The sequence below is a fragment of the Oxyura jamaicensis genome, chromosome 8, assembly GCF_011077185.1.
Source record: "Oxyura jamaicensis isolate SHBP4307 breed ruddy duck chromosome 8, BPBGC_Ojam_1.0, whole genome shotgun sequence".
NCBI lineage: Eukaryota > Metazoa > Chordata > Aves > Anseriformes > Anatidae > Oxyura > Oxyura jamaicensis.
In genome coordinates, this window is record NC_048900.1 from 19934544 (window position 1) to 19957794 (window position 23251).

At 36.7% G+C, this 23251-nt stretch overlaps 2 protein-coding genes across 4 annotated transcripts in view; one reads left to right on the top strand and one right to left on the bottom strand.

The window, feature by feature from the left end:
* The window catches only part of ZZZ3 (zinc finger ZZ-type containing 3), a 62161-nt gene extending 47963 nt beyond the window's left edge, over nucleotides 1-14198 (top strand). For all 3 annotated transcript variants that reach the window (XM_035333286.1, XM_035333288.1, XM_035333287.1), the window contains exons 10-13: nucleotides 4245-4397; nucleotides 7788-7922; nucleotides 10512-10612; nucleotides 10970-14198. In XM_035333286.1, coding sequence (XP_035189177.1) covers nucleotides 4245-4397; nucleotides 7788-7922; nucleotides 10512-10612; nucleotides 10970-11114 — 534 coding nt within the window. In that variant the 3' untranslated portion in view covers nucleotides 11115-14198. The remainder of the gene's footprint in view (nucleotides 1-4244; nucleotides 4398-7787; nucleotides 7923-10511; nucleotides 10613-10969) is intronic.
* Nucleotides 14199-14946: 748 nt separating this feature from the next.
* The window catches only part of AK5 (adenylate kinase 5), a 93749-nt gene continuing 85444 nt past the window's right edge, over nucleotides 14947-23251 (bottom strand). Inside the window, exon 14 of the mRNA XM_035333313.1 lies at nucleotides 14947-15608. Coding sequence (XP_035189204.1) covers nucleotides 15504-15608 — 105 coding nt within the window. The 3' untranslated portion in view covers nucleotides 14947-15503. The remainder of the gene's footprint in view (nucleotides 15609-23251) is intronic.

The following is a 23251-nucleotide window of genomic DNA, read 5'->3' on the forward strand; positions in this document are numbered from 1 at the left end:
CATTTTTCTTCTTGCATTTGCATGCAAATTGAAACTAAAATATTAATATTTCAATGGACTTAAGTCTTGATTAGGGCTTTCTCATTCACTAGCTCCACCTTGCATATATTTCTTAATTAATCCATTTCTTTTGCCATTAGCAATATAGAGTGACTTAGGAGTTATTCTAGTTTCACATCAACACCTGTTAATTACAGCTGTATTGCATAATCACACCAAGATGAAGTGTCAGAAAAGTGAACGCTGCAGTTAGAGTGCAGGCTGAACTAAGAAAGGTGGAGCATTGGACTTGGGGGTACTTTTTCTTCATTTGTAAGTTTATTGTAATTGATATAGAAGAGGCTAATGAGAACCCTATTGGAAGAGGATAAGGAGCCCTATAGTTCATATTGTACAGTCATCTTTTAATTAACAAAAACAAAGATGAGTATGTATAACAGCATATACTGAGCTAGCACACTAAATGAGCATTTAATTCTGAAATGTCATCTTTTATTTTGATTTGCAGTATATATGACCATTAAAATGAAAAGGTCACATAAAAGACCATTAAAATGTAATGTTTTTCCTGATAGTGGAATGGGTAAGAAAATATTACCCTGAAAAATCTTAATTTGCAAAAGAATAGGGAAGACCCTAGATTGCTGTGCAGGCCAATTGCATATTCTGATGTAAATCATGTAGTATTCCTGGATACTAATGAGAACTGTAGACATTTGAAGAGGGAAATCGCAGCATGTTTTTGCTGTTGTTTTTTTGTTAACAGTATATTTACAGAAGTTATTTAAAACCGGTTACAATCACATTTTATAGAGCAACACTGATTTATTTTTTTTTTGCATCCAGGTATCTGTGAGGTTTTCTGATGAGGAATAGAGTAAGCCTTGCACTGATTCTGAAAATGCATATTTGCAAATTTAGTCCCTTGAAAGTTTGCGACCTGTAATTACTGTCAGATGAGTCTGATAGGAGATCTACTAATGCTTGTCTGTAACGATGTAAAAGGGTACACACCCCCACTTGTCTACTACTTTTCTCTGAAGTTACTGCAAAGAATGAGTATTCCGTTTAAAATGGTAATGCCACTTTACTTTCACCAGTATTTTAATCTACTATTCTGCTCTATAAACAGAGGCAGGGAAGGCACAGACATGATTTTGTCTGCTGCTTTATCTATTGGAAAAGTGCTTTCTGGCAGAAGAACCCAAAAAGCAGCTGCAAACATTGATACCTTAAATATTGTGGTGAGATTTATCTATCAGAACTCTACATTGCTTGTACAGTTTACCGTTCTGTGGGGCTAATCTCAAAAGGGGGGTGGGGGGTGAAAATTGGCTTTTGAAAATTATAACCTTTGGGGTTCTTTATGTCACCTTATAATTTTTAAATGACCTTAGTCACGTGTTAGTTTTTTTCTTTCCTCTTGATTTTATTTGGAAAGACTTATTACAGGAGAGCAGGGCAGCAGACCACCGTATTTGCTGAATAATGGGAGCACTTAACTAGTACATGTGTGACACTAACCATGTTTTCCACTAATTTGAACACTGATCCATAAAGTTCTTTAGCCCTGCTGTTCTGCTTATATACACAGTATAATCAATACTGAAACATATTTTACAAAATTTTCAACATTTTCAAACTGCAATATATAGATTTTAGGTAAACTTATACATAGAAAAAATGTAATGTTCATGTCTGCTTTCATAGTATAATTCATACCCTTATTACCAAGTTGTTAGAGTAAGGTCATTGTCCCTGATTTTTATTAAGGTAGCTTCTCTGTTTTTTCTTTGTAACCCGCATAAAAACATACAGCAGATGAAAAAAATCAAACAAATAGTGTATGTGGGGGGAATTGAGCTCTCGGTCTGCTAATATAGCTGTCTACTTAGAGCACTGATTGACAGCACCATACCAGGCTGTAGTTATTCCCAGGTCTCCAAAGGAGATAACATAATGTGGCAGAAAGGAAGCGCAAGGGGTACTGAAAGCCTGGATCCTGCTTATGCTGTGCTCATGTTTGTTTCAATACAGAGCATGTGCATACACTGTAAAGTGTACTATCTGCTTTACTGCCAATAACAGAAGTATAAATATTGGGTGCTGATACTTCAAGTATGAATTTTTGAGGAAATAAAAACACAGTTATGTGTAATGTAAATAATTGTGTCAAAAGTGGTGCTTCACAAGGGGAAGGTACTTCTGTTTTCCATGGGGATTGTCTAGGCTGCTCTTTTGAAATGGTTACTGGGTAGGTGAGAATGCTATTCAGTTCCTTTACATCTTGTTGAAGTTGCTGTGTGTCTCTCCTCATATGACATAATGTCTCTTGTGATAAATGGCATAGGAAATCAAGTACGATGCACCAGTTTATTTTCCTGTTCAATGTTATCAACTGTTGGTGAAAACAGAATCAGTGATTTAGGACTGTAGTAATCAATTCTTCAATTACGGCTTATCAGTTTGAGTTGTGTTTATATTCTATCAGTGCACCTGCCTTTAAGCTTAATCCAAAAGACAAATTTCCCAAAGGAAAAATGATTTTTTAAACTGTCTGCTCTTACGTAGTATTTTAGTTTATTCTTCACCAAAAGCAGAATCATATTAAAAACAGAATTCAAGTCCTCAGTTCAGTTTATAGGTCATAACCGTATGCATAACACTGCAACTATTTAAGCATAGACATGATTTTCCTTTCTTGATTTCCAGATTTAGTATTGTATGCAGATCTGTTTTCCTTATATTAATGGAAAATTAAAATCATTGTGTCAGCTCAAGCTAAAATACAGCCTAACTTTACAATTGAATTATTTTTGGCCATATGAAATCTTAAATCAGAAAGGAAGCAAAACTGAGGAAGTTAATGATTGTAAGGCAGAAGGTGGAAAAATTCAATGCAACGGGCACTAAATTAGTCTTAGAACAAAATGGTCATTTTTATTCTGTGCATTGTGCTCCTACAGATATGAGGTACCAGCTTCCAATCGTTATTATTTCAAATCATTCCTTAAAATGCGGCTAGTCTTAATTCCTTGTTATACTTCTGTCTGCAGAGCTCCATTCCATCTAATATAATTTACGGGATTTTTGCCTTTTGCTTTTTAAACTGTGCAGAATTATAAAAATAATGTTACGTGTTGTATCCCAGTTTAGAGATAAATGGTTTTATTATAGTGCTTACAGGTTTGTAACTGATTTTAGGAGCCTTTGGGATAAAGGATCTTGTATGAAAAGAGAAAGCATTAACTGTTGTAAATATTCCTTATGCTTTGTCTATGTGGCAGAACCTAGACAAGTCCTCTATTTTATAATTAAAAGAAAATGTTTTCCATGCTTACAGTTTTTGATTTGCATTGTTTTCTTTAAATTCTGGAATGTATTTAAGATGTCAAAAGGCTGTTCTGGAAAGGAGCTAAGTAAAAAGTTGAGTCAGTTTGATTCACTGATAGTTCTTCTACTTGGTATTTAATATTCTTCCATGGGGATTAAGTAATGGGGGCTGAGTGCCTTTAAGTAATCCACTTTAAAATTGCTGTGCATTCTACACCTTCAGACAGCATTAGATACACACTAATGGAGTAATTTATCTGTTTGAACATTTCTTGGATTCCTTTTCCAGTCAGTGGCAATGAAAAAGAACGTTCAGAGACAAATTCTTTCTCATAGAAACCTCTTTTGTGAATGAAAAGCCTTTAGCAGTAGCCTTTCCTTACCGTAGACTAAGAAAGAAATCTGGACAAAATTAGGCTAGACTTGTATTTTCTGAGGCACAAACTAATGCAAGAACTTGATGATGTGTCAAACTTGGACTGGTCTCTTGGGTCTTGAATGTGTGCTAAAGTACTTCTTTGGTTAGTCCCACACGAGAGCCATCCCTTAAGCCTTGGAAGTCTTTTAATATCTTTGCACTTTGGTTCTCAGTCTTTAAAATTGTATGTTTTCTTTTTTTTTTTTTTTTTTTTTACTGTTGTGTCTCATTAATTAAGATGGTGGGCTTTTTATGGTGAGAGCACTTTCCTGCTGGGTTTTTAACAGAGAAGTGTTCCACTCTTTAATTTCACTTGGGAAAAAGTGTCCACAATATGAAGCTATACGAGGCTCCAATACAGAGGTTTAAGTAAAAAATTAATGGGGAAGACGTTTGGTGCAAAACTGATTTTTATGACAAGGTTGTATTGATGAGGATTACTTAAATGGTAATCAAGCAATTTCTTTATAAATATATTATTTTTCCACTGTAGTCATCAAGTAGACGGCAGCACCCTTTAAATAAACATCTTTTCAAACCTTCAACTTTCATGACATCTCATGAACCCCCAGTTTATATGGATGAAGATGACGACAGATCGAGTTTTCACAGTCATATGGATACTGCAGCAGAAGAGGAAGTATCGGTATGTCAGTTAAATCAGTAAGCAAATGTATTCCTTACTGTCATCTTAACTTGCTTATAGAATAATACGAGGATGAAGCATCTTTGTCATAAAACAAATATCATCAATTAAGTACTAAATTATAGTCAGATTCATGGCCCATTTTGAATTGCAAGCACATCGTTAATATAAAGGTCCACAATTCCAGAAAAATTAGACCAAAAAAAGAAAGGAAATAAATGAAATAATAAATTCTGTCCTGAAACAGCTTCTAAAATGTTTTAGTTTTACGTATTTTCAAAAAGTGATCTGATGTGAGATCAGTTTTAAAACTGTACAAACTACCCAGGCATGATTCTAGGTAAAGATGTGTGGTATTAGACAGGTTGCATAGTGTCTTGGTAAAGCTTGAGTTCCATTGGCATCATTGCTTTTTTGTCTTCCTTCACTGACTGAATTAATTTTTTTTCCATCTGCTTGAAAACATGAACTAACAGACTGAGTCCTGAAGTGGCAAATGCATGCTTTTAGAGGCAAATTCCAGTAGATGTCTTGTCCTAGTGTGTTATTAAAGCGTGTAGTGTTCCAGTTTCCTAATCTATCACATGCAGTAATACTAGACACTTCTTACAACCATATGGGGGACCATAGGATCTACATATGGGGATCCTAACGTGAAGATGTTTGGCAAGGCTCACAACTGATGTGAATCACTGTAGCTTTACTGTCTTTAGACTGAAGGACCTGACCTCTTATTTTTCTTTGTTGTTGTTTTGGAGAGCCTAGTAACATCTCGTGTGAAAAGCTTGTTGTGTAACAGAGGCATTAAGGCCGCCCAGTTTAAGTCCATTCATTTACTTTATTGACTTTTTTTTACATGCACTGCATAATCTTCCTTAAATTACTACATTTGCTCATTTATTACCCAGTCTTAAATCACATTTTCACTCATTTTCTGTCTCTCAGTGATGGTCTTTTTTCATCTACAGGCATTTCTGATAAGTTATTTATTCCTAATAAGTATCTTAAAAGGCATGGAAAGAAAAATGTGTATTAGAAGATAATGCCGATTACTATTATGTATCTCAATGGAACTTATTTTTGATCACGCATTCCTGTGTTCTGTATTATTCTTAAATATATATTCTTTTCTTAATATTTTCCTAAAACATTCTAAACACTTTTTTTCCCCATGGTGTCCTAACTTTAGTAAATGTGAGCACCATAAACCAACTGGGATTTATTTTCATTTTGATAAAGTTGCCATTTTTTTTGCAGTGATAATGGTGGACTTGTGCCCCCCCTCCCCCCCTTTTTTTTTTTTTTAATTTGGGTTTATCTTTTCTTTCTTCACTAGTGCAGCATTTCCAGATGGATATATTTCTGGCTTGCAGTAATGTAGAAAGACACAGGTGAGCTCAGTTATGAAAAAGATCCCCATTATCAATGCAAAATAGAAACAATTTGGAATGAAAAAGAGATCATGAACTGTAATCAAAATAAATATACTGGAGTCTGTTCTAATGTTAAAAATCAGATCTCTTAGTTACAGTCCGTGTCTCAGAGAAAAATACTTCGTATTTTGTTGTAGTGAGAATTATAGGCAAGGTTTTCTTTGATTTATTACAATGGAAGTACCAGGTGCTGTTTCCTTGTAAAAACAAAAGATTATGTCTGGGTATTGCAAGTTGACTGGCATAACCATTCTTCAAATTTTTTTTTGTGGTCTAGATTAATTATTCCTAAGTGAAGACCCTCTGTTCTCAAAAGAATGAATTTATTTTTCAGTTATAATTACTTCATTTTGTGAATAGTCTAATTATTCTAGAACACAACTTACAAGAACAGAATAAATTATTGTAGGATTATTATAGCATAGTTTATTCAATATGCAGTCATATTTTTCCAGGCAGGTTTTTCTCAGAAAAACTTAAATTTGTATACAATGTGAATCCCTGTTTTATATGAAAAGAACGTAGCTTATTACCACAGAATTTGTTTCACTTGATCTTGTTTTTTTTGTTGTTGTTGAATATTTGCAGTCTAGTCCTCAAAATAATTGCAGAATTGCAATTAAATAATTGGTACAACCTTTAGAAATTTAGCACTAAAGAGCATGCCATTTTCCCTCTCTTCCTTTAGTAAACTTACTAAATATAGCACACATTCTTCAAACTTCAATTTCTTTAAAAAAAATAATTGAAAGGATGTGTGCAGGCTACATTTGAAGAATTTTTATTACGGTCTCGTAGTTCTTTTTCATAACTGAACACTCCTACTAGTATAGGATCCGAAAACTTGTAAATCCATAAAGGCCTCTCTTCTTTTAAAACTGTTGATATCTACCAAGTACAGCAGCTACAATTAAATAGCCATCTTGAAGCAGACATTGGAATGAGAGCTCCTCTGTTCTCATAACGTACAGGTCTTCAATCTTTGCTGAAGAAAATTGGATGAGAGAAATCAGAATGGTGTGTTTTTTATTTAAAAAGAGAGCTGTGTGTTATAATTTTGGGGGTACAGTTATAGGCACCAGCCTATAGGGATACAGACTTTTTCATAGTTTAGGAAGTGTGGCAGACTATTCTATTAAACTATTAAGACAACATGAAGTGAATGGAAGGAGGAGTGAGCACGAGATGAAGTAACCCCGCAACTTCCTACTCTTACAGTCATGGAATGATATTTCTCATCACTTTTTATTCTTACAGGTAAAGGTGAGAATCAAATCTGTTTAAGATTGTTTTCAGCTAAAAAGTATGTAGTGTGTATAATGAAATCATGGTACTGTCTTGATTTATGGGTATTTGAAACATGGCCTCATGCAAAAATTCTTAAAACTGTGAAGAACTTTTGGATATCATCAGCTTTTTATATTTTTTCAGTTTTGAAAGTACTTCTGAACAGTGATCGCAACTATCCTTAGAATAGTATTGCTCCATGCTATTCCATAGGGGAATATCAGCAAAGGGGAAGATCAGTGATGTTGATAAAACCTACCTGAAATTTTAATGCTCAAATTTAGTCTTTACTGCAGTTGCCATTTTGCCTACAGTATATGAGCAAGTAGATTACATACAAATTGCAGTAAGGCATCAAAGATGAGAGAAAAGCTAGGTTTTAAGGTAAAGGTCTGTTGTCTCCTTTATCCCACTGCTAAGCAATTAACCAGAAGAAACGTATTTGCAGAACAATGTTCTGATATAATGCAAATAACAAAGAATATTTAATAAAAAAATAAAGTGTAAGTTAGTTTTATGTACTTTTTTTGCTATGGTTTTAAAAATAATTTCCCATTATGTCTCTTCGAATATATTGCCAGCATTTTCCCAGAAGTTAATAATATTTACTGATTTGTGAAATATGTAGGTACGTTCCTAAAGAATATTTATATTTTTAAACCATGAACAGGATGAAGAGAGTATTCCAATAATGTATCGTGATTTACCTGAATATAAAGAACTGTTAGAGTTTAAAAAATTAAAGAAACAGAAATTACAGCAGATGCATGCAGAAAGTGGATTTGTACAGCATGTGGGATTCAAGGTAAGTTTAAGTGATGTTCTCTTACTCAGCAGAGTGTAGAAGTCTATAAAGATAACATGGTTTAGATTTCCTAAAAAGGTTTTGTTTAGTATAACGAGTATGGTTCCATAATTCTTTCTCACTGTGTCTGCTTTCCCTCATCTTCTTTAATCAAAACAACCCAGTTAATTCACTCTTTCCAGTGCCTCAGGTTTCATAGAATATATAGAATATTGTATGAAAATTAATTAAGTTGTCTTTTCTTCATCCATAGTATGGAAATGTGGCTCTAGAGCTAGGTTAAATCACTACAGAATTCCATTTGGCACCGTACTCTGGTTGGTCAATGATTCATCAACAATAATTCTCTTACAATTTTGAAGTCATTTTTCCTCCACCTTAGACCAAAGAAAGGAAAAAGATACGGAGTAAGAACAGTAGGAGATTAACAAATTTTTGATTTTTTTTCTCCACAGAGAAAAACTGTAGCAGCTTCATAATCCTATCAAGTAATGCTTGCAGGAGTTGAAGTGACAATATAAAACAATGATTATGTGAAAATAATATAATAAACAATGAGTTAAAATCCTGTGTTATCCCAGTGTCAGCCATTAATAAACGATATGAAAGAAAGGGCATTCTCTAAATTACATTTTCTGGTTTGTAAGGGGATTTCCTGTATAACTGTTTGCTGTGTTGGAACAGCTTCTTCACCTCGTTAGAAGTATTAGGCAAGCAGATTTATTTTCTGATAACCATTTATATAAGAATGCAAAGGTATTCAGTTTAAAGTTCAGTTCAGAACAACGGGAAAATTGAGATAGTCTCATTTGTTGGCACTGACAGACTTAATCATGTTGTTAGACTTTCAAGTCTGCTTTTTCTTTTTTTCCCCTCCTTCTTTTCCTTTTTTCTTCAAGTTAATGGTTTTGTTCCAAAAAACATGAAAGCTTCAGTCAGACAGGCCTTCTAGGTCAGAAGCTAGTTGCTTTCTTCTACATAAAATTACACTGAAAAGCACATTTGGCATTATGCAGTGTCAGGCATTCAAAGTTTGAAAGTTTCTTCGCCACCCCAATTTGATTTTATTATTCATTATAATCTATGAAATTACATGATTATATGTAATCAGGAGTGCTGCCTCACTCAGTGCACAGGCTGGATGGTACTCACCTCATATGCAACTATTCAGAACGCTTCTGGTTCTGCATGGCCTTCAACCTCATTTACTGCATTTTATTCAAACTCTACTTTGAATATTGAATTATTGAATCCCATTTTGTTTTTTTATGGCTTTTATTGCTATAATATCAGAATACTTTGCAAATACTGTTTTCTTTAATAAAATGAAGGGCATGCTATTATTCCTCTCACAGGGGAGAAGGAAGCTGGCGCACAGAAATCAAGGTTAAGGGTTTCCACTATCTTTTGGTTCTCAACTTGAGATAACTGGAACTGATTTTTTTAATTATAAGTTAGTATTGTATTGAATTTGATACTTTCAGAGAAAAACCCTGAGTATGCCTATTACTTCCTTATCAGCCCTCAAACTCTGAAAGCTGTCATTGTCACAGCTGTATCCCTTATTTCCACAGATTGTTTGTGAGGTGTTTGTAACCCTGAGTGGTTTGGTTGTGCTCAGGCGAGTTGCTGTGCAAGTGAGTTTCACAGATGACACCCAAAGTTCTCCCACAGCATTTCACGTCCTGAAGAAGGATGAGCACAGGCTCATTTTCCAAGTTTCTCTTTCCTTTTTTGTCCTATCTCTGCAGTGCTGTTGATGGTTTAGATTTTTGCAAGTTCTTGCCTTAAAGTCCCATTCTCCAAGTTTTTTTTTTTTTTTTACCAATTCTCTTTGCATCTCTGCTCTTCCTCTGTATCATCATGAATTTTTCATTCAGTCTTGCTGAATCATTTGTAGTTTTTTTTTCTCTTCATGCCACATTCTTCTTGCACTTAGATGCTCTTTAAGATGTATGATTCTTGTGAGGGAGAACAGTTCTTTCCTTCTCACTCAGCTTAAGATTTGGGCTTCTGTTCCCTTATCTGAACCTGTTGTCCCACTTCCTTTCCAACCACCTGGCTTTTAGTTCTAGCCCACCAATAATGTGTAACTACAGTATTGGAAAGTGTCTCAGTCTGACCTTTCTGTCCCTACCTACAGCACATCAGCAGCCTCCCAACAAACTCTAGTGGTAAAGTTTTGCTGCTGTCCACCCTGGAAAGTGAATCCGCATTAAGATGTTGCACATGGTTGGGCTTAAGCTATAGAAACATTTCAGCTGTGTGAGGATAAGCAGTGACTACAGGCACTGCTTTTGTTGAGCAGGAGGGTATTGTCAATGTAGAGCACTTGAGTAGTGGGAAGCAAAACGAGAGGTTGATCAGTCCTCAGGGCTCTGGAGGGCCTCTCCTGGAGTCTGAGGACTTCTTTATCCCAGATAAATTATGGTCTGTGAGCAGAAGAATTCAGTTGTGCTAGCAGTAATCAACATATGATTCTATCTTTATATATGGCATGTTGGTGCCATAAATACCAACACTGTTACTAACTTCAGTGAGTACAGTTGTTTGTTTTTTTTTTCCATTGCTCTTCGATCTGCTTCACAGTGTGATAACTGCGGGATTGAACCTATTCAGGGTGTTCGGTGGCACTGCCAAGACTGCCCTCAAGAAATGTCCTTGGATTTCTGTGACTCTTGTTCTGACTGGTGAGCAGCATATACTTGTATTTGGTATTTGTAATTACCGTGAGTATATCAATGTGGTATTGCTGCTGTGTACGTTAGGTACCTGCTCCAGCATAGGATACATCTCCTGTGCTGGGTGATGTGAAAGATACTGAAACGTATATTTGTGGGAGATGTACATCTGCAACATGCTTGCAAAATATATACAATAATAATATGGAGGACAGATTAGGTTTACTACTGTTAAATAGCGGGGGGCAATGTTTTTTGTTACAATAATTGTTTAGTATCAAATTTGGTATGACTGTTGAAAGATGTTTATGAAAGTTAAGGAAAATATTTGACTTTTAAACTGTTATCTTTTTCTTTCCCTTGCAGTCTGCATGAAACAGAGATTCATAAGGAGGATCATCAGTTAGAACCTATTTACAGAGCAGAGACATTTTTAGACAGAGACTACTGCATGTCCCAGGGCACCAGTTACAATTACCTTGACCCAAACTACTTTCCAGCAAATAGATGACATGGGAAGCAGATCTACAATCTTGGGCTTACTATTCTATTTGAAAAATAACAATGGCACCATTGTTAATTCTGTGCACATTTTGGAAAGACTCTCTGCTTTCCCTGAAATGTCGCTCACAGCATGACAGCTTCCTGGGTGTACTTGTCAAACTACAGCTTTGAGCTGTCATGGTTCTAGATCACTGAACAGCAGCTGAACATTCCTAGTGTGCAGAAGGTTTCACTGGGAGACTCTTTTCACCACATTAGTCATTTTTAGGTGGTGAATCTAAACACAAAAGAAAAACATACTAAAGGGTGAGCCAGAAATGAGAGCACACATTAAAGACAGAGTAAATTCCAAAGGCTTTGAAGAACTTGGTTATAATGAGATCCAGAGGAGATGAAGTATTTATATAAAAACAGTTTAGTAGCTTGCAGTTTTGTTGTGAAATAGTTTTCAGCACAGTAACTGACTTCTTTAGGCAAGGTTTTAACCAATGACAGTGTTTGCTTCTAGGATGTACTCTAAAAAATACTCACTGTCTCAGCAATGGTTGGTTACAGGCCTTTATTAAATCGGAGCTGCTTAATCACATTGACTTTCAATTTTTTTAATTTTTTTTAATTTTTTTTTAAACCACGATGAACTCTATTTACCAACAGTGAAGCACTACAGGGGGCAACTGTGGCATTGCTTCCTTAACCAGCTCATGGTGTGTGAATGTTATAAAATTGTCACTCAGATATATTTTTTAAATGTAATGTTATATAAGATGATCATGTGATGTGTACAAAATATGGTGAAAAGTGCCAGTGGTAGTAACTGTGTAAAGTCTCTAATACTCAACATTAACTCCTTTAAAATAAAATACACAGCCTTCTGCCTCTGTATTTGGAGTTGTTAGTGCAACTCATCAAAGAAAACTGCCTAATATAAATCATATATATGGTAATAATTTTTCCTCTTTTGTAGTCTGCACAAGATCCATGAAAGATTGTATTTTTATTACTATTTAAACAGTGATTAAATTTAGCCTGAGCAGTGAGCAAGGGTTCACATGCATTCTTTTATACTGCTGGATTTTGTTGTGCATCATTTAAAACATTTTGTATGTTTCTTCTTATCTGTGTATACAGTATGTTCTTAAATAATGTTCAATTGTCAGGAGAACTGTGAGAAATAAACTATGTGGATACAGTCTGTTTATATATAGAATGCTTGCTGTGACTTCCTTTCTGTGTAGTTTTGACTTTTTAATCAAAATGGAAAACATTAAAGGGCATTTTAATATGTCATACAAATATTCACTATGCAGACCTGCAAGATGCCCAGCGCCTTCCTTGGCTGTTAATATCAGTGGGAGCTGATGGCGCTCTGCACCTACGTAAATATGCTTCGCCTTTGCAGGATTGGCATTTCAGTTTTCTTGTATCTTATTCATAAATTGTTCTCTTTCAGTTTTCAGGAAAATCAGACTAGTAGCTTTGGTACACTGTATGCCGTTGTCTGAGAAGCTTTGTAATTATTGTGACATTTTTAGTTAATATATTTTTTATTGAAATGTATAGCTTGTGATTCAGAAACACTTGATTATTTTATAACTGTAATAGACTTCCAGATGCTTGAAAACTTGAACGTTCAAGAGTAATTAGCTATAAAAGAAAGTAATTTGACTTTAAAAGTAAATAAATATGGCAATAAGAAGGGCTGGCTGCACCTAATAACTGTAATTATAGCCTGATCAGTATTAATTTTCACAGTAACATTTAGGTGTAGTCATTTTTTGCTTCAGAGGAAAAGCAAGTTTAAGCATTTTATCTATTTAGAAGGTAATAGAGTACAGTTACTAGAACACTGAGCAAGTATCATATGTAAACCTATCTCACATATCTTGTATACTTAGATAAACCAAATTAAACCTAGGAAAATACAACAGAAAAATTCACAAGGCATACTTCAGTTCTCCGTCTAATTCAGAAAGATACTGCTCTGACAGAATCTAGTGAAAGAGTTTGAAAGACCATTTGTGCTGTTTATGAGAAGGCAGAGCTGGTGAAGATGTGTTATCAGGGAGAGAATCTGTAGTGAATTGTCTGTTTTCTGTTGATATCCTAAAGAAGAAAAAAAAGGAAATAATGGAAGTACATTAGTGATTAAAAGTAAATATTCAGTCACCCATTTAGGATAGCTTGGGAAGAAAAATAAATATGTAATGTGAGTGAAATCGGAAGCAGAAGGAGAATTTCAAATCTGAATCACCTAAGAAAGTGTCTTGGATAAATCCTTTTGTTAATTGAATGCATATAAATATTTATATGTCCATATGCATGCATATACAGATATTTCTCTTGCATACATTATGAACATATGCAAATAGATATCTAATGCACATATACCCAGACAAGCATGGGATTTTTTTGTTGTTCCACAAAAAGGACCAGAAAAATCAGAAAGAAAATTTAAACAAACTGTATGTTGAATAATTTTTGTATTCTATTAAGGTAGCAGCTGATTTTTGCCTTTATTCCCATCCTGACAAGTGTGATGTTCCACACTTTTTCCCCACTTTTTAACCTATGTGTGATTAGTCATAATAAAAAATACTCCAAAAAGCAACCCAGATGAATTTGGAACTTCATGGTAACTCCAGATTTTTTTAAAATTATTTTTAAATACAATACAGCTGCTACTGCTTGCAGGCTTGGCTTAGAAAAAAACCTACCTTTTCAAGCTCATGCATTACAAAAGTCTCTTGCTTAAAGCTGTTGTACTGCAGATGTTGCTGCTCATGTAATGCCACTATTCTGGAGCTGGAAAAGCACTTCCTAGAGCATCAGAGGTAAAATGTAGTCTGTAAAAGGACTGAGGGAAGGAGGAACATCCAGGATGTGAAGGATAAGAACATATCTAAAATACTCCCTTAACAAAATAATTGAATTAGCATTTACAGGGCAAATGCTATGGAAGAGAAAGAAAACAGAAGAGTCTGCCCTGAGTGGAAAAAGGACATACTTTGTAAGCATGCTGATTTGAACTATATGTCCAAGTCATGTACTGTGCTTTAAAAAGGATTAAACCCACATAAATTGTAACAGAAATCATTACTCCTCATTTTTGTATGTTTTATTTGTATTATGTCCTCATTACAAGAAAGGTAACTTTAAAAGTACAAATCTGCTGCATCAAGTGCAACTTTAACAGAAAGAGCAATCATGCAACCCACTTCAACTGAATTTATCCAGTAGTTCCAGTAAGAGGATGCAATTTTATAGGAATGTCAAACAAGCTTTTATTTAGTTGTCAGTAAACCAAAGAAACTCCACAATATTTTTGTTAATGGAAATATATGATTTTTACAGACTTGTTTTCAGATGTTATGGATAAGTGGCCTACTGATGATGCAAGCAATATTTTGATTATTTTAATCCCTGACACCACCGCACCCACCCTTTTTTTCTGTCGTTTTCAACGTTTTGGCAATGCCAATACAGGATAACAGATGATGGTCTGAATTTTGAATTTGAAATACCTTTGAAATACGATTTAAGGACATCTCCATACACTCTGGGTCATAGTTAACTTTATATGTAGACTTTAGCTAATATAGTAAAACTGCTGTTAATGTGAATAATTATCAAATGGCACATGTAACTACACTACACAATCATTATTTTCACCTCAGTCCACAAAACTGGGAAGTCATCATTTATAATACCCAACACTTTCCAGCAGAACATGGAGCTGTCTCAAAAATGGTGTCTGCTCTGAGACAAGGCAGAGTCACAGGATTGACAGACTTCCACAGTATTCAACTGTCTTCGCTTTCAATTATTTTTTCCTGCTTTGCGTTGTAGCAGTGTTCTGGGGATGTCTGAAAACCGTATTTTAACTTCTAGCTTGACTAATTCCAGCTGTCTTACAGCTGCGTGTAACAAGATATTTTAGTCACTAAGGAGAGAAAAGAAAAAAAAAAAAAAAAAAAAAAAACTGTGATACCACAACTATTAATACTGTTAATTAAAAATCAATGGGAAAATTGCAGTGTTCTTAATATGCGATACAGTGAATGATGTGGTTGAAGAGCTCACTGCTGACCAGGCAATGTGTCTGACTTCCAATTAAATATAGAAGATCATGAAATACAAACCAGAGCTGCTGTTCACCATGCTGCTTGTAGCCCGTGAAGAGCAAACAACCACTAAAACAACATACAGTTCTTAGTGTGGAGTTAGCATACAGGCCACTCTATATTGAGTGTTGTGTCTGAACAGAGAAAAAAATCATCTAAAATAACATACCACATGCACAAATTCCAGATACCTCTCAAGAAAGCAGTATTGCTTTGAACAGCATTTTATTCATGACTGCCAAGTGCACGTGTGAGGTGAAGCTGTGTACAGACCATTACTGCATTTCTGTTGAAAACTCTGCTGCTTCGTTTTTCAGAAGAGAGTCAATTGACTTGCAGACTTCCAGAAAAACATCCTCTGGTGTTGCTTCTGCATCAATCTGAAGGAAAAAAAAAATAGTTTTGATTAAATTATAAATAATTATCTTAAAAATATCAATGATGACATAGAAAAGGGGTCCAGTATAAAAGAAGTTCTGCTTCATGTTACAAGCATCACAATGTAACGAAGCAGCTTCCATAGTGTTGCTAGTTTCAAGATTGGTGAATCAGTTCTGGTTTTCTTACAACCTTTGGGCAAGGCGTGTTTTACAGCAGTGCTTTTGTTGTATGACCGCTCACTTTCATTGAAGGTTTTTGTTTCTTCAATAACACAAACTTTCTGTTTTGACCAGAGGTTGTCCAGGCTGTTCAAGTTATTTTTCTGTGGATTAACTTCAACAAAAACAAGACCAAACTATTCTATTCCGAGGAAGAGAGTGCTGTCTCGTAGTGATGGGGAACAACATTTGCAGCCAGTAATGTTTCTGTTACCTAGAAAATGTAACGTACCAACAAGATTCTTTTAACAATGAGTTTCATGTCCAACCCATGCAGGTAATTACTTGAGGAAGGAGAGCTTTCTGATGTCTTCACAGTAGTCTCAGAAGAAGCTTTCACGCTGGCTCTGAACACCTGCAGATTGTACCTGCTGGTGATTCAGTTCCTCTCAAATGCCCTGGTGAGAGTCTTCAGATTCTCTACTCAAAAGCAAGCTTCCTCTCTGCTTGTGTCTCAATGCTTCCTCTTTCATGCATGTATGACATCGAGTTTGCACACATTCTAGTCAGACCCATGACAACTTTCCTAAAGCCTGTGTTTCTGAACTACGCACTGCATTTTCAACTCCAAGATGCTGACTAGGATGCCAGACAACTGTAGTGTTTGAAGGGGACATTCCTGACCATCACGCTTTTCTACCACCAATTTGTTCTGCAGAAGGAAAGGAATTTCAGTCCCATGCTCCTCCCCCCCCCTCCCCCGTATATTTTTGAAATAGGCAATGAAATCCCCTCAGGTGCACTGTTGCTTGCAGCCAGCTCCCGTAGAGCTTGACTGCACTCAGCGCACATTTAAGTCCCTCAGTGCTAAGTCTTGTGTGAAAGCCAGCAGCTGCTCCTTGCAGACAGCCACTGAGGGATCACATTTGTACTCCAGAGCTTGGTTTTGCTCTTGGTGGCAGCCATAGATGCTGTGAAGTTTGGTCCCTTGTCACAGCCTGTCAGACATACTGCCACATCCAGCTGGGCTAGCCCCAAACTCAGCTGTTCCAGCACTGGAAATGACCCGAGCTTCAGTCTGACCAACCTTTAATGAGCCTGACAGGGTTTGGTCCTCTTGGACTCACTGCCAGGGTTTCTTACAGTCCGAACCACCCTCTCCTGTCCTGGCAATCTTTCAGAAACACAGTTCTGTTGCTGCCATTGCAGCTTTGTTAGAAAGGTTTCTGATGGAGCAGATGGTGTCTTAGAAAGGTCAGTTCATAAACCAGGGCTTCATGCCATTCAGAAGCCCTCTATAGCACAGAAACAAAGGGCTTAGGGGATGGTTACCTATGTGTGCCAAGAGAAAAGGGGACAAGAGAACCATTCAGGACCAAAAGCTTAGATTCCCAAATTAGAATAAAACTAGCAACTCCCAACTTGCCTACTATAAAGCAGCTTGCTTTGTCTGTCTCAATTGCCATGACACCTGTTTCATTCAGCTATCCCACAGGGAAAAAGCTTCACGCCAGGTGAAGGCCGCAGCCACTTCAAAGCTCTCAGCATTTCTTCAGCCCAGAAGATCTGATGCCGACAGGGCCGCGTGGTCTGGCCGGGGAGCACGCTGCGAGCTCCAGAGCTGACATTTGATCTGATAAACTGAGAACTGGTTGTGCCAAGCCTCACACCATCCTTCACCTACTTGAGAAGTTAGATCTCACTGCGAATGCCGTGAGTTAGCACAAAGCATTCCACTCAGGTAGAGTTCACTGGGGCAGCTGTGATAGCAAAACCTGCCTAAGGACGGAAAGACTGGATTCAACTCCTGAAGACTTAGGCTGTGCTAAATCACCCAGCAACTTCTGATTCCTGTGACAACCACGCGAGACTAAACCTCTGGAGACAATGCAAACCTGATGGCCAACAGCCTGTTCCCTGGCTGATGACCAGCCTAACCCAGATCCGCCTTGGCAGACCTTCTACTTCTGAAATGGGTGGCTTGCTCATGCCTGTGTAGCACAGCAAAAACCACTTCCATACAGTTGCAATAAACACCTGGGCTTATGGCTTGAGAACTGTTAAATCAGACAAGCACTCATTAAGGTGTTGTCTCCTTGCCTGTTGAAATGCCTGCCCTCCTCTTCCTCTGATTCCTCCCAGAAAGTTGATACAGTGTGACTGTGCTTGCAGGGAACTAAAATAGCACTGTGCGAATTCTGTCTTGCACAGACAGCTCTGAGCTTGAGGCAGTACAGAACGTGAATGTGTCCTCTACAGCTCCTGCAATAAGTGTTATCTGTGCTGGAGCTCAGAATGAATGCCAGCCTTTGGTAAATGTTTGGTGACTTTGAGTTCTTAACAGCCCTGACAGTGAAGAAAAATGAAAAAAAAAAAAAAAAGTGTAATACTAAATGCTTGAACTTGATATTTTTCTTATTGAGATTAGCAAATACAGACACATTTTTGTATGTACAATTTCTATATACACTAACAAACATATATAAAATGTAAGTGTATTTGATAAATATGCATCCTTTTATCTTGTCTCAATACATATTTTTATTATCTGTTCATTGTATAAATGCATCTGCAGTGGATAACCAATTGAACCTAATCAGTGTAGCTGCCTTGCCATAGGTGTCTCCTGACCTTTTCTAGAACTGGGATTGATTCTCAGGTCCACGTCCAGGCTGCTGTGATGAAGAATTAGGTTTGTGAGCACGGAAATTGCTGCCCTTTATGACTGGCTGGAACGCTGCCTTCCTAACAGTCACGGTAAAATGTGGATGAGCTTGACTAATGACAGCCCCATGCTGGCCTCCAAAATAACAAAGGTCCAATTCATAAAACTAACTTAATGTCGTGGCACAAAACTAACTTGATATGACAATAATTCACAGCTAGTACAGCAGTAATTCAGTGGCACTCTCTGCAGTTCCAGGAGAGAAAACTGTATTTTTTCAGATTAGAAGAAACCTCATGAACCAGGACCTGTTTTCAAGGTTATTCAAGGCTATTTTCTTATGTTAAAAACAAGATCTAGAAATGTTTTTATATAGTGCTTTTAGGTCTGAAATACCACTATGACTTTAGGCAACTTCTAACACAGAACAATTTAATGAGATTATTTGAAAGATGATTGAAATAATAATTACAACACAACATTGCTCATTTTGGCATTAAAATCAGCTAGTTAATTTTTTTTTTTTTTTTTTTTTTTTTTTTTTTGTCATCAGATCTCCATTTGTTGTAGGTCTGGGGAGCTACAACGCTGAATGTCTACTGCCACCAGGAAAAAACTGCCTGTAGAGGGGATGGCTGAGGATTACGGTTTTTAGAAAGTCAGACTGAGACTGGAATAACTCACTGTTAGAAGCTTCTTATTGCAGGTTGGTCAAGGTCAGCTATGTTGTCACTAACATATCTTTGTCACTGAATAGGAGTGTTACAAACCTCTTTGAGCCTGGTAGTACAGTACTATCAGAGCCAACAGATCAAGCTCTCTGGAAACATGCTGCCCTGATTCACATTTGGTGTGAATAACACTGTGTTAACTATAACCACCTGCTAACGTTTCTGATGCATCTTTTCACACTGGTGTCTCATCTAATGGGTCACAAACCACCAAGGGGAGTGACAAAGAAATAATTGTTCTTTTGTTCCCCAAGTACTAATCTGCCAGGGTTAATGATTCTCTGATAACCTTTCAAAAGACAGAAATAAATTACATACTTACTATCACTATTAGCATTGATCATCCCTTCTCTGGAGGGAAAATTACACATCCGTCCCTCCCCAGAGAAACTTCTAATAGGGGATAGCAGCGTGAGAAGGCTCAGAAGTGGAAGATCATGAGATGGTGGATGGTGGCTGATTCAGTGTGACCATCTGCTCACAACTCTTCTTACAGTTGTGTTTTTCATAACGATTATGTGAAATGTGTGTGGTAAGAATCTAATAGTTACTTCTTAACCAGCATGTGACTTTTACTAATTTTAGAAAAAAGGAAAATAAAAAGAAAAAATGAAGAAAAAGGAAAAGGAAAATTAAAAGGAAAAGAAAAAGAAAAAGAAAAAGAAAAAAAAAAAGAAAAAGGAAAAGAAAAATGAAAAGGAAAAGAAAAAAGAAAAAGGAATGTATTTTAGTTGAAGTTTGTAGGCTAAGCTTCAATAAATACTGTGTGATCTGCAATAATGAAGGTTTACAGAAATCTGCTCTGGGATGCCTTCCTTGTTTGTTATAGGCATGTTCCTTTTCCTCAGATGGCTGTTTGAATAGGGAAGTTGTATTTGAGACACCTACTGTTTTGATGTTAACTAGGTAGGATCAGCTTTGTCTTGCTTGACTACCAAGGCATTGCTCTTCTCTATTACTTATTACCCTCCTACATACTGTCACTTGGAAAAAGCTTTAAAGTATGAGTCAAACACTAAAAACATTTTTTTTTCCCCTCCCTTTCTGCTCAATTGTCAGAGGGCCACATGTTCAAAGATATTTACATTTAGGCATGTTAAAAAAACAAGTAGGTGCTGACTAAATTTTCAAATACACTATTCTATCCAGGTGGCTCAGAATTCACCAAGAAATAGATTTAAGAACAACAATATCTACCTGCTTACTACAGCTCGCATAGTATATTTCATTCACCTGAGCATCTGCATCCCACAGTATTAGTCAATTTGCAACTGTTTTATTTGTGTGAGTAGCGCTTTCAGCCCTCAGATTTCCAGTTAATTCTTTCTTAAAAAGCACCTCCTTGCTGTCATTACAGCAGGTGGATGTTCTGTAACTGACCATAAAAGCAACTATGGAACATTAAACCATATCCCCAGAACATGATTATTTTTTAAATAAATTGGAAATTTTCTAGCTTGCTGCTACAGCTACCTTGTCTTCCAGAACACAATTTGGAAACATAATGCCTTAGCAGAAAAGGGAACAAAGGACACTGTTATGCTTTGCCCTTCATTTTGCCAATTCCTCTTCCCCCGTAAATACATCTCTGTGAGTTATATCACAGTCCTTCATCTCAGCTGAGCAGCTGGAAGGATCACCATTATTTATTCCTGTCAGGTTCACAGACATTTCATCTGCATCCAAAGGTTCCACCCTTTGTGCATGTCTCGCACTTCCACTGCTGTGCAGCAACACTGACAGGCAATCTTGGTACAAAGGGAAATTTCAGACAGAGTCCTGATCTTCTGGCAGCTCTGTTGGGTCACTGTTCTTGTTCAGAGATCAGCAGAACAGAGAAATGCTCCATTCCCACGTACGGTATTAGTTAATTATTAATGCATCAATGCACAGTAACTCTGGGTTTAGAGAATGTCATAAAATTCTCATTGATTAAAAAAGGAACACTGTTACAACCATATACCTTCATCTTTTCTGTGTAAATAAAGCAAAAAGAAGAATTCCCAATAACTGCAGAGGAAGCTAGGTCAGACCTGAGTTTTTCTCTCTGTTGGCTTTATTAGGCTCCTGCCATCCGTGCTGTAATCCCTGTTCCAGTGCAGAGAATGAGCAAGCCAATTTGACATTGTGGTCTCAAGTACACCTTGATGCGGCACAACAGACCAGTTCCTCCTCCACTGAGTGCTCATCTGACATTTAATTCCCACACCAAACCCTTTGCTGGCCTTATGCCCAGGTCTGAATTTTACATTTGCATATTTAATCTCCTGCCTGTTTCCGGACTGAAAACTTCTGGGCTGGATAGGACAAGTTACACATGTACCACCATTGCCATGTGCTGTTCCCAGTCCACGGAAAACTGCTCAGCTCTAAATACACTTAAGATGGAGAAATCAAATAATATCAACATTACAGACCAATTTTGTTGTTAAATAAGTCTGTTCAACAATTCTGACTTTCTCCTCTGTGGCAAAGCAGAGACTGGCTGCTATAATTAAGACCTGTAAAACATGGTCACTTATACAATTAAACACCAGTTCATCTTTAAGTTACACATTGGAAAAAGCTGACAAAAAAAGTCTGATGCTGAATTTTCGTGGCAGTTAGGTGGGATTAGATTCCTCTTAAAATCTCAACATCAATTCCTTTGAAACTCCTCCATCAACTCCTAAGAAAGGGCCTGACTGGAATGTCAAGGGACATAAAGCTCACATGGGTGCTCCCCTGAAGAGCTGCTTCTCTTGAAAAAACAGTCCTGGGCAGGATATAACTTTCCAGAAGAAGGCAACTAAAGATATAGATTCTCTTCAGATGCTTTGGCTGTCGCTTGTTCTGGGATCACAGCTAGACCTGTATAGATCACTGCTAGATCTGTAAACAGGTAAGACTTCACTTCCCTAAAGCTGTTACACCCCATCAGCTTTGCCTGAGGGGAGTACAAAAGCATCTTGTCTGGAGTCACATGGAGTAGTTTAAAGACTCTATGAATGCAGATGAAATCTTTTCTTTTGAGAGGTCTTCAAAACAATGCCTGTGAATTCACTTTGCTAACTTTACCTGTCATATAACACAGTTTCTTCAGTGAGGAGAATTACAGAGGCAGCGGCATCTAAATAGGATGATAACATCTAACATCTTCAGCCTGTGCTGGTCGGTGGTGGACAGTAATAAAAATCACTTAGGAATGAACAGATTCCTCAAGATGAAAACATTTGGTGTTATAAATAAAATCAATCAATTAAAAAAAAAAAAAAAAAAAAAAACACGTTAGACTGACGGTAAAGACTCAGTCTTCAGTGTATGCATATGATATTACAAATAACAAAAACCAAGAACTATTTTAGCCTAGCCTAAAATACAAAAAAAAAAAAAACAAAAAACAAAACAAAAACAAAAACAAAACAAAACAAAAAAAGGGGGAAAAAAAGGGGGGGGGGGGGGGTGCGGGAAGCATTTAGATGTGTTACTGATATTCTTTTTGCTTTCGACCCAAATTTTCTTTCTTCATTCAGAGAATGTCAGAGTGGCTGCTAATGTCAATTCTTATGCAGTCTCTAAAATATGTTGCTATAAATAAGAAACTAACCCCATGTCCAGGGAACCTGGGAACTGCAAACTTTTCCATTACTCTCAGCTTTCTTCAACACATGCCACTTAAACATATTCACTGCTAAAATTGTTTAAAAACTGTAAACATAAATGTCTACTTTTTCTTAATTTTCCACATAGTTTAACTTCAAGCAAATATTGCCTATCACAATCAACACATTTTGTGTTATGTGGAAACAGCTGTAGATCGAGTCTTAATTTGAATTTTTTTTGTCTTTATTCTTCCAACTGTTGACCCAAATAATATACAGGTTTGAAAGATGTGCATTTACAAATGATAACACAGGTTGGAATGAACCTCAGTGGGTCATCTTGTCCAACCTTCTGCTCAAAGGAGGGCTGGGCAGTGGAAGGATGCCACGATGCCAGACACTATTTTTGTTGTGTGATTCACCAAGTCAGACTGTATGACTAAACTCTTTGGGACCACTTATCCAGGAATATTACCTAGAAAAATTTCCTATATAAGCATTCCTTCA